Raw genomic sequence first — 13,800 nt, forward strand, 5'->3', positions numbered from 1 at the left:
TGCAATAATTACCTTGATTTAGTGAAATAATTATAATAAATAATAATAATGATAAAATAATAATTATTATAAAATAATAAGATAAGCTTGTTAAGTGTACAATGGAGAATAAATAAATAATAATATAAAATAATTAGAATAATAATAAAAATATTAGATATTATTTAGAAAAATCATCCCAATGCAAATTAAAAATAATTTTTTTAATAAATTTAAAATTATGTACTTTAATGAAATCTAAAAAAAGAAATTTAATAAATTAAATTGAGAGAAGATTTTCTTTTGTCTTGTATTACAGAGAAAAGCTATTGAATAAAATACCAAGAAGAACTTTTAGTTTTTCTATATAGTAACAGTATAAAACTTTTTTATTCACTATAAAATTTTCCCATAAAGAACTTTTTTTTATTTTGTAAATTTTATTTGTCAAAGTAAAACCTACATTTTTAAGTGAATTCTCGTTCGTAAATTCCAACTAATCCATTTATCGAGCTGTTTAGAAAAAAATATTATTTAAAAAAACTGTTTTGAAACTTGGACTGTGTTTCCTTTAATTAAATGAAAAGGGGAAATAATTGAAAATTTAAAAAAATAAAAAGAAATAAGAAATGAAGAAAAGAAAAGATAACAAATAAAGAAAATTAGAAAGAAAAACAGCAAATAAGAAACAAATACTTAAAAAAAATTGAAATTTTGGAAAAATTACAAATGATTCCAGAAATTCAATTATTTTCAAAAGTTATAAAAATTCTTCGCAAAAAATTCAATTATGTTCAAAAATTAAAAAAAAAATTCTTGTCAAAATTTCCAGTATCTTTATGAATAATAAAATTCTTCTTCGAAATTCAATTATTTTAGAAAATTTTTTATCAAATTCTTGGGAAAATTATAATTATTTTCATAAATTAAAAATTTTATTAAAATTTGTCAAAAGAATTTAATTATTTAAAAATTTGTTGATAAAATTCTTTATGAGAATTCAATTTTGACAAACATTTAATTATTCAATAGATTATTTATTTTTTAATTTAAATAATTGAATTCTTCTAGAATTTTGATTTAAAAATGAATTACGGAATAATCGATTTATTATTTATGAAAATAATTGAATTATTGCAACGAATTTTATTACATTTCTTTCAAATAATTGAATATTTTGAAGTAATTTTACTACTTGTAAAAATAATTAAATTCTTCCGAAGGATTTTATTAGGATTTTTGTAAATAATTAACTTTTTTTTGAAGAATTTTAATTCCTACAGAAAAATAATAATGATTAAATATTTATTTAAAAAAGAAGTAATTGATGTTTTTGAATAATTTTACAATTAAAGAAATTTGTAAATAAATGTAATAAAGTATTTTTTTTGAGTATCTAATAATTTTTAGAGTGAATCAGAATTTATTCTTTAGGGTCAGGGAAAAAGTGAAAATTTTATCTGGAAATCAGGGAAAAGTCAGGGAAAAATAAAATTAAATATTTTTGTCAACCCTGACATGTAAAAAAAAATAATAAAATATAAAAAAAATTTGTTTTTAAAATCTTTTGTGAATTTTTAAGTTAAAAATATCAAACTCACTTTTGGTCTCCAACGCTGGTGCATTTCCTTCCGTGTCTTCGGGCACCTAGGCGGAATTTGAAAGCACCAGGTAAATGTGTGTACCTCAACAGGTTGCATATAAAGTTCCTGTGACGTTTCTGTGTAACTGTAAATATAATATCCTTTTAAAAAAAATTTTTTATTTCATATTTCATAAAACGATTTTCATGATTCATATAAAAAAATATATATCAAAACTTTAAAGGCTTGATATGTTAACTCTCTCAACATTTCAGCGGCGTAATTGAATTTCTAAAGTAAAAAAATCTCGTATAACTACACGAGAAGTTTTATTTTACATAAAAAAATGTTTTTAATCTCAAGTTCGTTAAAAAGATCAACGCTTATTGTTGTATCCTGTGAAAAACTCTTTGATATTTTAATGATGGATTGCGAAGTGAATAATGAGATTCAACGAAAAAAAAATATAAACGAACATTATCAATAGCACAACTTTATAATGAATGCAATTAGAATTTTTTTTTCTTGTCCTTTAAAGGAATCCCATTACCACTTTCTTTGCAATAACAGAATTATTCAATGTAAAGTAGAAAAATTTATCCTTTTTTAAATTTTCTTTTTTTTGAAACATTTATTTTTACTACTTATATTTTTTTTATTTATTTTTTTACTAATTTTATTTTTTTAATTCGTATAATTTTTTATTACTTCAAAGTTTAAAATTTAATTAATAATTATGTCAATAGTGTGTCTTTTTTTAGAATTTTTTTTTTAAATTAAAAAATTTTTTTCTTTAGAAACGAAAAAAAATTCTTATCAAGAAGATGGCAGGCAGAAAGAATAAAAAATGTTTTTTCTTTAAAAATGAAAAAATAATTCTCATCAAGAAGATGGCAAGCAGAAAGTAGAAGAAATCGTCTACCAAATTTAAAATGAAGCAAAAATGAAAGAATAAAAAAAAATAACAGTCGAGGATTAATAAATATTCACAGACACTGGGCATTAAATTTTCAATGACTGGAATGTGACTTAATTCCCGTCTCAGCGGTCACTTAAATTTAACGACTTCACAAAGACCGTTATTCGTTGAGACGAAAAAAAGATTCAGAAGAGAAAAACCGATAATTGTCATAGTGTTTATTTATATGTAAAAGAAAGCAATTATTTTTAATTCAGTGAAGAAAAGTGCAAAAATTTTTTTTTAATACAAAAATAAATAGATTATAATGTACGAAAGTAAATTGGGTTTAATTGTTAAGGTAGGGAATAAAATGAGATAGTTACAAACGCTTTTAAAAGTATATTTATATGTTACGGAGTTTCGGTATAAAAAATGAAATAAAAAAAAAATGTTTGTTAATAAAAATTTATCAACTCACTTTTCTACTCGTTGGCATACATAATCACCGGTCAGCGCCCGCGACAACTGCAGCATTACGAACACGAGAAAGTGCGATATTCTGATGAGATACATATTGATGCAAAAATAAGGCGGCACCCCTGTAAATAAACAAACATAAACATTTTTTTTTATTTTCTTATTTTTTAGAATAAAGATTTTTTCTGTTTTTTTTTATTTTCAAGTGATAATTTTACTTCAAACGGAAAAAAAATATTTTTTTACAAAAAGAACTGCTTACATGTAAATAAATAAATTATAATAACTTCCAGTTTTTGAAACTGAAAAAATTTACCCTTTCGAAAAAAATTGAGTAGTTGCAATTTTTTTTTTCATTTTGAATAAAATATATGATTAAAAAAAATTTAGAAGAATTTCGGACAGAAATGAAACAGAAATATTCTTCCGGAGGGGAAAAATACTCAAAATAGAATTTATCACCGGGAAGATTAACCCTTTGGAAAAAAATCGATCAACTATTTTTGTCAAATTACCAAAACAGAATTTTCCACGGAAAAAATGAACCATATAAAAAACTTCAAATATCTGGTTCTTAGAATTTTTTTATTTTTGATAAAATGTAATTTAAAGAATTTCAAAGAGATTTTTGGGAGGAAATAAATATTTTACCCAAGGGGAAAAATAACGAAACAAAATTTAACACTTAAAAAATTAACCCTTTTAAAAACACAAGTGCTTTAAACTTTTTATTAAATTTTTTTAAATAAATAATTGGAAAAATATGCGATTTTTTAATTTAATTTTTATCGAATGCAAAACACAATTAAAAATTTTAAAAATGTTGTTCCCTAGCGAAAAGACACCTAAAAAAATTTAACACGGGAAAAATTAACCCTTTTGAAAAATTTTAATGCCATGGAACAATTTTTAATAATTTTTAATCAGAATTAAGTTTAAAAATTTCGAATGATTTCTATAAAAAATTCTATCATACCATTCAACTATATTACTGCTACTTTTTTCAAGAAGAAAATTATTCAAACAAAAAGTTAACACCTAAAAAATTAACCCCTTTACAAAACAAATTTGTCCTGTATTTTTTAAATATTTTTTAAATGTACTTAATTTTTAAAAATTTTGAAATTTTGTAATAATAAAAAATGTGGAAACGAGTTGATTAAGTTTGTTATGAGTTTAATTAATTAACTTTATCTAGAATATCTAACATTTCTTGAATCTATTAATTATAAGACATAAAGTCAATTCACATATGTTAACATTTAACATAATTTTTTTAATGTCAAAGAAGAAGAAGAAGAAGAACTGTAAATAATTGTGAGTACGACGAGACCTTTGTGTCAAAATATATTTTACATATTTTTTTTTATTTGTTAAATAAATTTATTATTTTTCTTTTTCAATTTTAATTCATTTCCCAATTTTACTTAATTTTATAATTTTACTTTATTTTTCGATTTTACTTCGTTTTTCGAGTATACTCTATTCTACAATTTTACAATTTTTAACTTTCTTTATTTTTTTTTTAATTTTTCAAAATTGGAAAATTAAATCACAATTGAAAAAAGGATATAAATTTTTTTTCGACTTTTATCACGAAAAACTTGAATTATTATTATTATAAAGATTAAAAAAATTTTCTTTTTTATCTTTTGTTTAAATAAAAAATAAATTGAATTGTAATTAAAACTTTGAAAAAAGAAAGAATGTAAAAATTTATTTTTCAATATTTATTAGAAAAATTGAACTATTATTTAAAAATTGGAAAAAGAAGGAAAAATTTCAAATTTTTATTTCATTTATTCTCATTTTATTTTCCAATTCTCCGTTCACTATTTTACTGATGTTAAATAATACGATAAAATATTAAACTTTTATAGAAAACATTATTCTCTCCATCGCGATTTATATTTCATTGATAAACAGAACAAGATAAGAAAACGTATAGCAGTCAATTTCAAAATATGAGCAACAATTCGATTTTTCCATTGTGACATTTTATTGCTACATTTTATGAGTAGAAAAAATCGAAAATCGCAAACTTTTCCTCAATAAGAAAAAAAATATCCTTTACTCGAATAAAAAGAATAAAAAAGTGCCTTGAAAAGACACCTTTTTGACTTTGACATATATTTTTTTTTTTGCTTTTCAAAAAAGAAGAGACATTAGTAAATCTGTTTTAATTCAAGTTTTTTTTTCTATTTTTTTTTTTTTTTTTTTTTTGAGTAAAGCGAGTACAGCACCTGAGGAATACAGTTTAAAATTGTCCGTGTTGAAATGTTTACGGTTCTCTTTGGTCCCCTCGTAGTAAAGTCAACGAAGCCATTGTCTCGAGTGGCACTCGTCGAATGCTGTTAACGGATACCGACTGTGCCTCAACGATCTATAAACACATAAAGTATCTCATTACAATCGCATACTTTCGTTATAAAGTCCAAAGAGACAAAAAAAAAAAATAAATAAAATAAATAAATATACATATCAGCTCACCCATCGCGACTCTGTCATTCTCAGAAATAAAAGAACTAAAAGTGATAAAAGAGCAATTATCATGTGCTCATGGAAAAAAGTGACAAAAAATTTTCTGTTAATTAGTTCATCAAAGGGAATTTTTAATAAATATTTTAACACTTTTCTTTCAAATTTCCTAATTGCAAAGGCACTAATTATTAATCTATAATTTGGAAATTAGAAATTCCTTTGTAGAATTATTATTATTTACAAGAATTTTTAACTAAAATTATTCTTTAAATCGATTATTTTTAATAATTTTCGAAAAAGTTCTTTGACAATTTTCAAATCCATTTCTTTACAATATTCGATTTTACGAAATTTTAATTATTCGTAAATTCTTCAATTAAATATTATATAAAAAAATAAAAACTTCAAATAATATAAAAAAAATCCGCATTAAACTTTCTCAAAAAAAATTAATTCCACAGAATTGTTAGTTAAAAGTATAAAAAATTCAAATTTTCAAAGATTTTAATCTAAAACCTTTTCAAAATTCAATTATTTCTAAAAATTTACCCTCTAATGCTTTTAATATTCAATTATAATCTAAAATTTTAACTCAAATCCATTTTTAAATCAATTTTTATGAGAAAATTCTACTAGAATTCAATTATTTAAATAAAAAAAAAACAATTTATTGAATAATCGCATGTTTCTTAAAATTGAATTCTCATAAAGAATTGTAAAAAATTAATTATTGCAATAAATTTTTAAATAAATTTGAATTAGTAAAAATGTTTACCAATTGAAATTAAGGACTGACTTCTTGCTTTTGAATTAGTAAATTTTACTATTAAATTAGTAGAAACGACTATTTATTAGTAAAATTTGTTAATTTAAAAGCAAAAAGTCAGTCACTAATTGAAATTAGAAAATATTTATACTAATTCAAATTTAGAGAGTTTAACATTCAATTATTATCTAAAATGTTAACTCAAATTCAAATTTAAATGAATTTTTATTAGAAAATTTTACGAAAATTCAATTATTTAAATACAAAAATAAATAATCTTTTGAAGAATTGAATGTTTTTTAAAATTGAACTCTCTAACGAATTTTATCAAACAAATTTTTAAATAAGTAATTAAAATTCTTTTGACGAATTTTAATAACATTTTAAAGAATAATTTCATTTTTCGAGAAATTAGATTAAAATTGCATTAAAAATAATAAAATCTCTGTAAAAAAATTTGATTGAATTGAGAAAAGTTTTTGAAAATAATTGAAATTTTGTCAAGAATATTATTAAAATTTTTGAAAGTAGTAATTGAATTTTTTTAAGAAATATTTAATTATAAATGTATTGACAATAATATTTAAATTCTAATGAATAAAATTATAGGAAGACTTTTTAAAATAATTGAATTTCTTTGATGATTTTTAATAAAATTTTTAAGAATAATTACATTTTTCGAGAAATTCCATTAAAATTTTATTAAAAAATAATTGAAATTCTGCGATGAGTTTTATAACTTATGAAAATAATTTAAAACCTATAAAATTTTTTATTATTTATAAAAATAATTGAATTATAATTATAATAATAAAAATAAATATATAAAAATACTTGCTAAAGTAATTTAGTCATTATAAATTTATATTTCTCAATAAAAGAACAGGGTTACAAAAAAAATTAATTTCTAAAAGTATTACAACTATTTTTACTACATTGTCATTAATAATTAAAAATCCAAATTTTAATTTCCTTAAAAAAAAAATTCTGTTTTCTAAATTAAAAATCAATATTGGTTCAAGTGAATAATTTTCATTTATTCATTTCTTTTCCGATAGATATTTTTGAGAAATACAGTTTTGCAGTGTGTGATATAAAACTTTAATGATGTTATAAAGTCCGTGGAATATTCAAGTTACAACTAAAATATCAGTATTGCAAAAATGGAAAACATAAAACTGAAATATATCCTATTTTTATTTTCTCTATATACACACACTATATACTCATGTTTTATTTTACCCTTTTTATAGAATAAAAGAAAAAAAATTCGCTTTTACGATTACTTAAAAATTCAATTCTCCCTTTAAAAATCATAATTTCTCTCAAAGGAAACATTAAAAAGTCGGACTAATAAATTTTTCCCGTTAGTGATAAAATGTGAATATTAAAAATAAAGAGAAATTTTCTGAAATAAAATAAGTTTCTTGAATTTATAACAATTCCATTTGTAACAATTCAAATTTTTCTTTTACTATATTAAAAGAGTCGCAATTTTTAAGCAAACATAAAGTTACTATTTTTATTGTTCATACAATAAAATAAGGGAAAAAAAAAATTTTTCCTGTCACATCTAAAAATTTGTTTATATTAACGAAATATAAATATATATAAATATTCATGGTATATATTTAATAAAAATTATTTTTATTATTTATTTATTAAAAAAAATAAACTCTCGTTTATTTTAATAATATTTTTGTATTAGGTACATTTTCCTGTTTTTTTATTTAAAAAAAAAATTTTATTTTGAAAAACTCTTCTTTTTCAAAAGGTACATAATATGTAAGAGAAAAATTTTTCAAAAAAAATTATTCAAATATAAAAGGAACATATTTCCTGTGTGTGTGTGTGTGTGTGTATTTTTTTGTGCCTATTATGCACCTTTGAAGAAGGCTTGCGAGGACGTTATCAGATTTTGAGAAACTAGAGTATGCAAAATAAAAAGTAGATCAGAGTTTCCTATTGCAATGCAGATTACAGAACGACGGAAGAACTAAGCCGAGTTCTCAGAGAGTCGTACGTGTATGTACGCGCGGAGTATATATGTCTGGCGGGAAACTTTCTTATTACATGCAAAGTCGGAGAGCGATAAAGATTGTATAATACATTGCGTTCGTTACGACATACAAGCAAAAGATAGTAAACGAATCTATATAGAAGTTTAATGCCATGGCTCGTAGGGATTTAACCGTTCACTCGTATAAAGTCCTCTATATGTACATACACATCCATATATACACTATAAAATAAACATCATTTATTTTCCCTTATTATTGTTAAACAGTACACTGAAAAAAAATTTATTTCATTCAAATATAACCGATTTTTTGTCTATTATTATTATCAAATAAATTTTAATTGTTTTCAAATTAATTTCTTGTATTAAATAATTTTTATTTGAGTCAATTATTCAATTACACATTTTTTTATTATAATTATTGACATATTAAAATGTTTTATTTGAACCCTTAATTAATATGATTGTTTAATTATATACAAAATTTGGCATTTGGGTTCGAACTCAAATGCCAAATTTCGTATAAAATAAAACAATCATATTATTATTATTATCAAAATTGTACAGAAAAAAAATTTTTTGTTCCAAAAATAAGTAGCCAATAAAAAAAAAAAATATACTTGAATTAAACATAATTTGTAAATGAATTAAACGCAATTTTTATTGAATCAAAATTATTATGTTTAAATCAAAAATAATTTTTTGTTTACTATGTAACAAAGATAATTATGTTTGATTCAAATATATTGTTTTCTCAGTGTATTTGCTTCAAATACTGAAATTATTGGTTTGAATTTATTATTTCTTTGAATTATATAAAAATTATTTGAATCAAGTAAGTATTTATTTGATAATAGACAAGTAATCGGTTATTTGTATCAAATAAATTCTGTTAAGTATATTATATTATTATTATTTTTATTACTCGTTGGAATATTATATTATTATTATATTATAGTTCTACTACTATTTATTTTTATTATTATTATTATTATATTATAGGCAACTTAATTCTATTGACTTTTATGTTTATTACCTATGGAATAAATTTGTTTCGTTCAAGAAATTTACTCTTTAAATCTGAATTAGTGGGAAGTTATTAATGAAATGATGAAAACTCATCCACCGAATGATTAAGTAATAATTTTACTAATAATTAGTGAAACTTTACTAATATAGTAGAATTTTACTAACAATTGATGAAATTTTTACTAATTTAGTAGAATTTTTCTATCAATTAGTGAAATTTTTACTAATTTACTAGAATTTTACTAACAATTAGCAAAATTTTGCTAATTTAGTAGAATTTTTACTAAAAATTGGTGAAATTTTTACCAATTCACTAAAATTTTACTAACAATTGGCGAAATTTTACTAATTTAGTAGAATTTTACTAACAATTGGTGAAATTTTTACCAATTTACTAGAATTTTACTAATAATAATTATTTTTTGAAACAAATATAAAAATTAACTATAAATTAATAAATTTTCTAAAAATTAATTTTCTATATTTAATCAAAATTTAGAATTTTTTACTAATTTACTAGAATTTTACTAACAATTAGCAAAATTTTGCTAATTTACTAGAATTTTTACTAAAAATTGGTGAAATTTTTACCAATTCACTAAAATTTTACTAACAATTGGCGAAATTTTACTAACAAATGGTGAAATTTTTACCAATTTACTAGAATTTTACTAACAATTATAATTGGCGAAATTTTACTATTTTCTTGGAATTTGACTAAAAATTGGTGAAATTTTTACCAATTTACTAGAATTTTACTAATAATTATTATTTTTTGAAACAAATAAGAAAATTAACTATAAATGAATAAATTTTTAAAAAAATAATTTCCTATTTTAGTCAAAATTTAGATTTATTTGAATTAAACAATGTTTAACTTTGATGCAAATTAATTTTGTATGTGAACAAAATAATTAATTATTCAATTACAGAAACATTAATAATAATAGTTTGCATTCAAACAATTTACTCATAATGAATAATTAAATTCTTGGTATAAATAAAATTTGAGTTCTTTAAAAAAAAACATTTTATTCGTGCAAATAAATATTTATTTAAATATGCATTATTGAATTAAAAAAAATTTCCAAAATTGATTTAAACCATTATTTATTTTATAAAATAAAATTCTTAGGTCCAGTAAACATTTATATTATAAATATTATTATTATTTATTTAGTTCAAATAGATATTTAATGGATAATAGACAATTAGACCATTTTACTGAATTAAGTTATTTTTATTTGATTCAAATATTTTTTTTTCATTTCAAAATACTAAATAATAATTATAGAATAGTCTTCATAATTTAATTTTTAATTTTAAAAAGTAATTCTATTTCTAAAATTCATTTTAATTAAATTAAAATAGCAAATAATCATTGCAGTATCATACTGAATAATATTTGTAGTATAATAAATTATAATTGTAGTAGTAGTAGTAGTAGTAGTAGTAGTAGTAGTAGTAGTAGTAGTAGTAGTAGTAGTATAGTAGTAGTAGTACAGTAAAAAAAAATGTTCTATTAGATTTATTTACGAATTTCTTTGATTGTAAAATTATTCGAAAATATCAATAACTTCTTTTTTAAATAAATATTTAATTATTTAAATATTTAAATATTTATTTTTAATTATTTTTTATTAAAATGTAATTAAATAATTACGAAGAAATTTATTAAAAAATTTATAAATAATTGGAATCCTGTGAAATTTTTATTTTTTATGAAAATAATTAAATGTTTACGTACAATTGTATTAAAAATTTTTTTTTAATAACTAAATTCTTTTTGGAAAATTCTATTAAAATAGTAGATATATTGAAATAAGAAAATTTTTGAAAATAATTGAAACTGGGACAAGAATTTTATTGACATTTCTGAAAATAATTAAAGAATTTTATAAATAAATAAATTAATTATTATTTAATTAATTATTATTTTATTATTTATAAACATAATTAGGATTTTAACGAGAATTTTCTTCTAAATTTAGAACATAATTGAATTTTATATGAGAAGAATTTTTATTACTTTTGAAAATAATTTAATTTCTACAATTATTTGTAATTTCTCCTCCAAAATTGAATTTTTTTTCGTATTTTAAACTTTATTTGAAATAAAAGTTTTTAAATTCATTTATTTTTAAAATTACAAAATTTATTTTAAACTGTAAGTAAGAAATTAGCAAATCGTTGCTAGTACAGTAATATAATGTTTATAATTATTAATTAATTAAGAAAAATTGTAAATTATAAATTATAAATAATAAATATAATACCAAAAATTTTGTATTCCTTTAAAGTAAATATTGTCTGACTTTTTAACAAATTGCTATTTCACCTGCGCCTCAAAATTTGCAAACACGACACATTTCACAAATGAACAAATAACAAAAAAAAAGACCGAAACGAAACGAAAAGATAGAAAAAATTTGATTGAATGATTGCAGATATATATAAATATATTGCCCTGATATTCTTCTTTGAGTGTGCAAAACGTGACAATATTTTCATATGAGAAAAAAGGTTCACCGCATATATTTACGTATGGATTGTAAATCACCGGGTTTTCGTTGAGTGGGTGAAGGGGGGCGATGGGGGGGGAATATGAAATACTAACAATGCGTTTTGTGATTTATGCACAAGAGTACGTATATGTACATCTAAATATATATGTATATACATGTGTATAATTATATAGATATGTATATATATTTATATGTAATATATTTATATATACATATGTATTATATTTATACATATGTAATATATTTATACACATGTATATATTTATATGTGTATATGTACGTACATATATAGAAAATAGAATATAAATACGTATGTATATGTTTAAAAAGCGATTACACTATACAATCATTTGATAATAACGATAATCGAAAGCATATCTCTTTGTCACTAGAGCAGAGCAGTTCGTCCGAGCAATAAATTGTCCGGTCACTGACTGACACCAGTAGCCGCATCACAGACCAAGCACACGTTATATTCGCCTCAACATTTCTGCCGTAATACCGCAACATATGCGCCCACGTAATAAAATTTATATATATTTATATAAAAATCAATCACTAGCTTCTCTTTTATTATATTATTAATAATAATAAAAATAAAAAGAGAGAAGGTACGTTACCTTTACAAAATTTTCCATATCAAATTTTCTTTATAGAAAAAATTTACATCGTTCAATTTCCTATCAATCTCGCCGTTTTTTTTTTTAAATTAATAATTCAATTACAGAGTGAAAGAAGAAATATGAAATCTGATTTTTATTTTCTTTTTTTGCTGATGGGATAAAATATAATACACGGAGAGCAATTTTTGACCTTGTTACTAAGGTAACAAACACATGTCACTTATATAAATAATAGTAATTTAATTATGAATTTTTTGCCGAGGGGATAAAAGAATAAACAGGGAGCAATTTTTGGCCTAGCTACTATAAATCATGTCACGTGTAAATAATTAGTGTTTTTTCGTTAATTATAACTGAATTAATTCAGAATAAGTATGTTACTAATATTAATAAATAAATATATAATTAATAATGGTTAATAATAGTAAATAAGAGTTAATTAAGGAATAATAATTATAATAAGCGTCTTCTCAGTTATACTTGAACTTTAGTTTTCTAAGAATTTAGTTTAATAATAAATATATAATAATTAATAGTTATTAATAATTATTAACATTTATTAAAAAAATAGTAATTAATAATAGCAAAGAATAGTAATTTAAGAAATAATAATTTATAATAATAATAATAATAACAGGGCTCGAACTAGGTCCGTAAATCCCGTAAAATTTCGTAACTTTGCTTGAAGTCCGTAAAGTCCAAAATTGGATTTAAAAAGGTCCGTTAAATTCCGTAAACTGTACGATACAATTTGGATAATTTTAGAGAAATTTCACTGTATTGTTCAATTATTTTCAAAAGTAATAAAAATCTTCGCAAAAATTCAATTATGTTCAAAATTTTTTTTTAATTTTTGTCAAAATTTCAATTATCTTTAGAAATCATTAGAAATTAAATTCTTCTCCGAAATTCCAATTATTTTCAAAAGTTTTAATAAAATTCTTTGGCAAAATTTCAATTATTTTTAATAGGTATCTACTATTCTAATTAAAATTTTCCAAAAGAATTCAAATATTTAAAAAAAATTTAATAAATTCCTATATATAAACCTTTAATTATTTTCAAAAAATAATAGAAATTTCACAGGAATTAATTCCTTATTTACAAATTTTTTTTTTAGTAATTTCTTCGCAATCATTCAATTATTTTCATAAATAATCAAATTTTTTACAGACATTCAATTATTTTTATAAATAATAAAACTCATCGCAGAATTTCAATTATTTTTTAATACAATTTTAATAAAATTTATCAAAAAATAATTATAAGAATAATTATTCTTAAAAATTTTATTAAAATTCATCAAAGAAATTCAATTATTTTAAAGTCTTCCTATAATTTATTTATCAGAATTTAAGTATTATTGTCAATAAATTTATAATTAAATTTCTTCAAAGAATTCAATTATTTCCAGAA

General features: G+C 20.7%; 1 protein-coding gene across 8 annotated transcripts in view; it reads right to left on the reverse strand.

Moving 5' to 3' along the window:
• The window catches only part of LOC122498266, a 46,936-nt gene that overhangs the window by 18,716 nt on the left and 14,420 nt on the right, over positions 1-13,800 (reverse strand). For 4 of the 8 annotated variants that reach the window (XM_043605933.1, XM_043605935.1, XM_043605928.1 and 1 more), the window contains exons 2-4: positions 5,184-5,323; positions 2,942-3,062; positions 1,581-1,707 (exon numbers count right to left, since the gene is read on the reverse strand). In XM_043605933.1, coding sequence (XP_043461868.1) covers positions 1,581-1,707; positions 2,942-3,036 — 222 coding nt within the window. In that variant the 5' untranslated portion in view covers positions 3,037-3,062; positions 5,184-5,323. Of the gene's footprint in view, positions 1-1,580; positions 1,708-2,941; positions 3,063-5,183; positions 5,324-12,045; positions 12,188-13,800 lie in introns of those variants that run through there. The other 4 variants (XM_043605931.1, XM_043605929.1, XM_043605930.1 and 1 more) reach the window with 4 other exon arrangements.

Source organism: Leptopilina heterotoma, unplaced genomic scaffold, assembly GCF_015476425.1.
Source record: "Leptopilina heterotoma isolate Lh14 unplaced genomic scaffold, ASM1547642v1 Lhet_144, whole genome shotgun sequence".
In the NCBI taxonomy this organism is placed as follows: domain Eukaryota; kingdom Metazoa; phylum Arthropoda; class Insecta; order Hymenoptera; family Figitidae; genus Leptopilina; species Leptopilina heterotoma.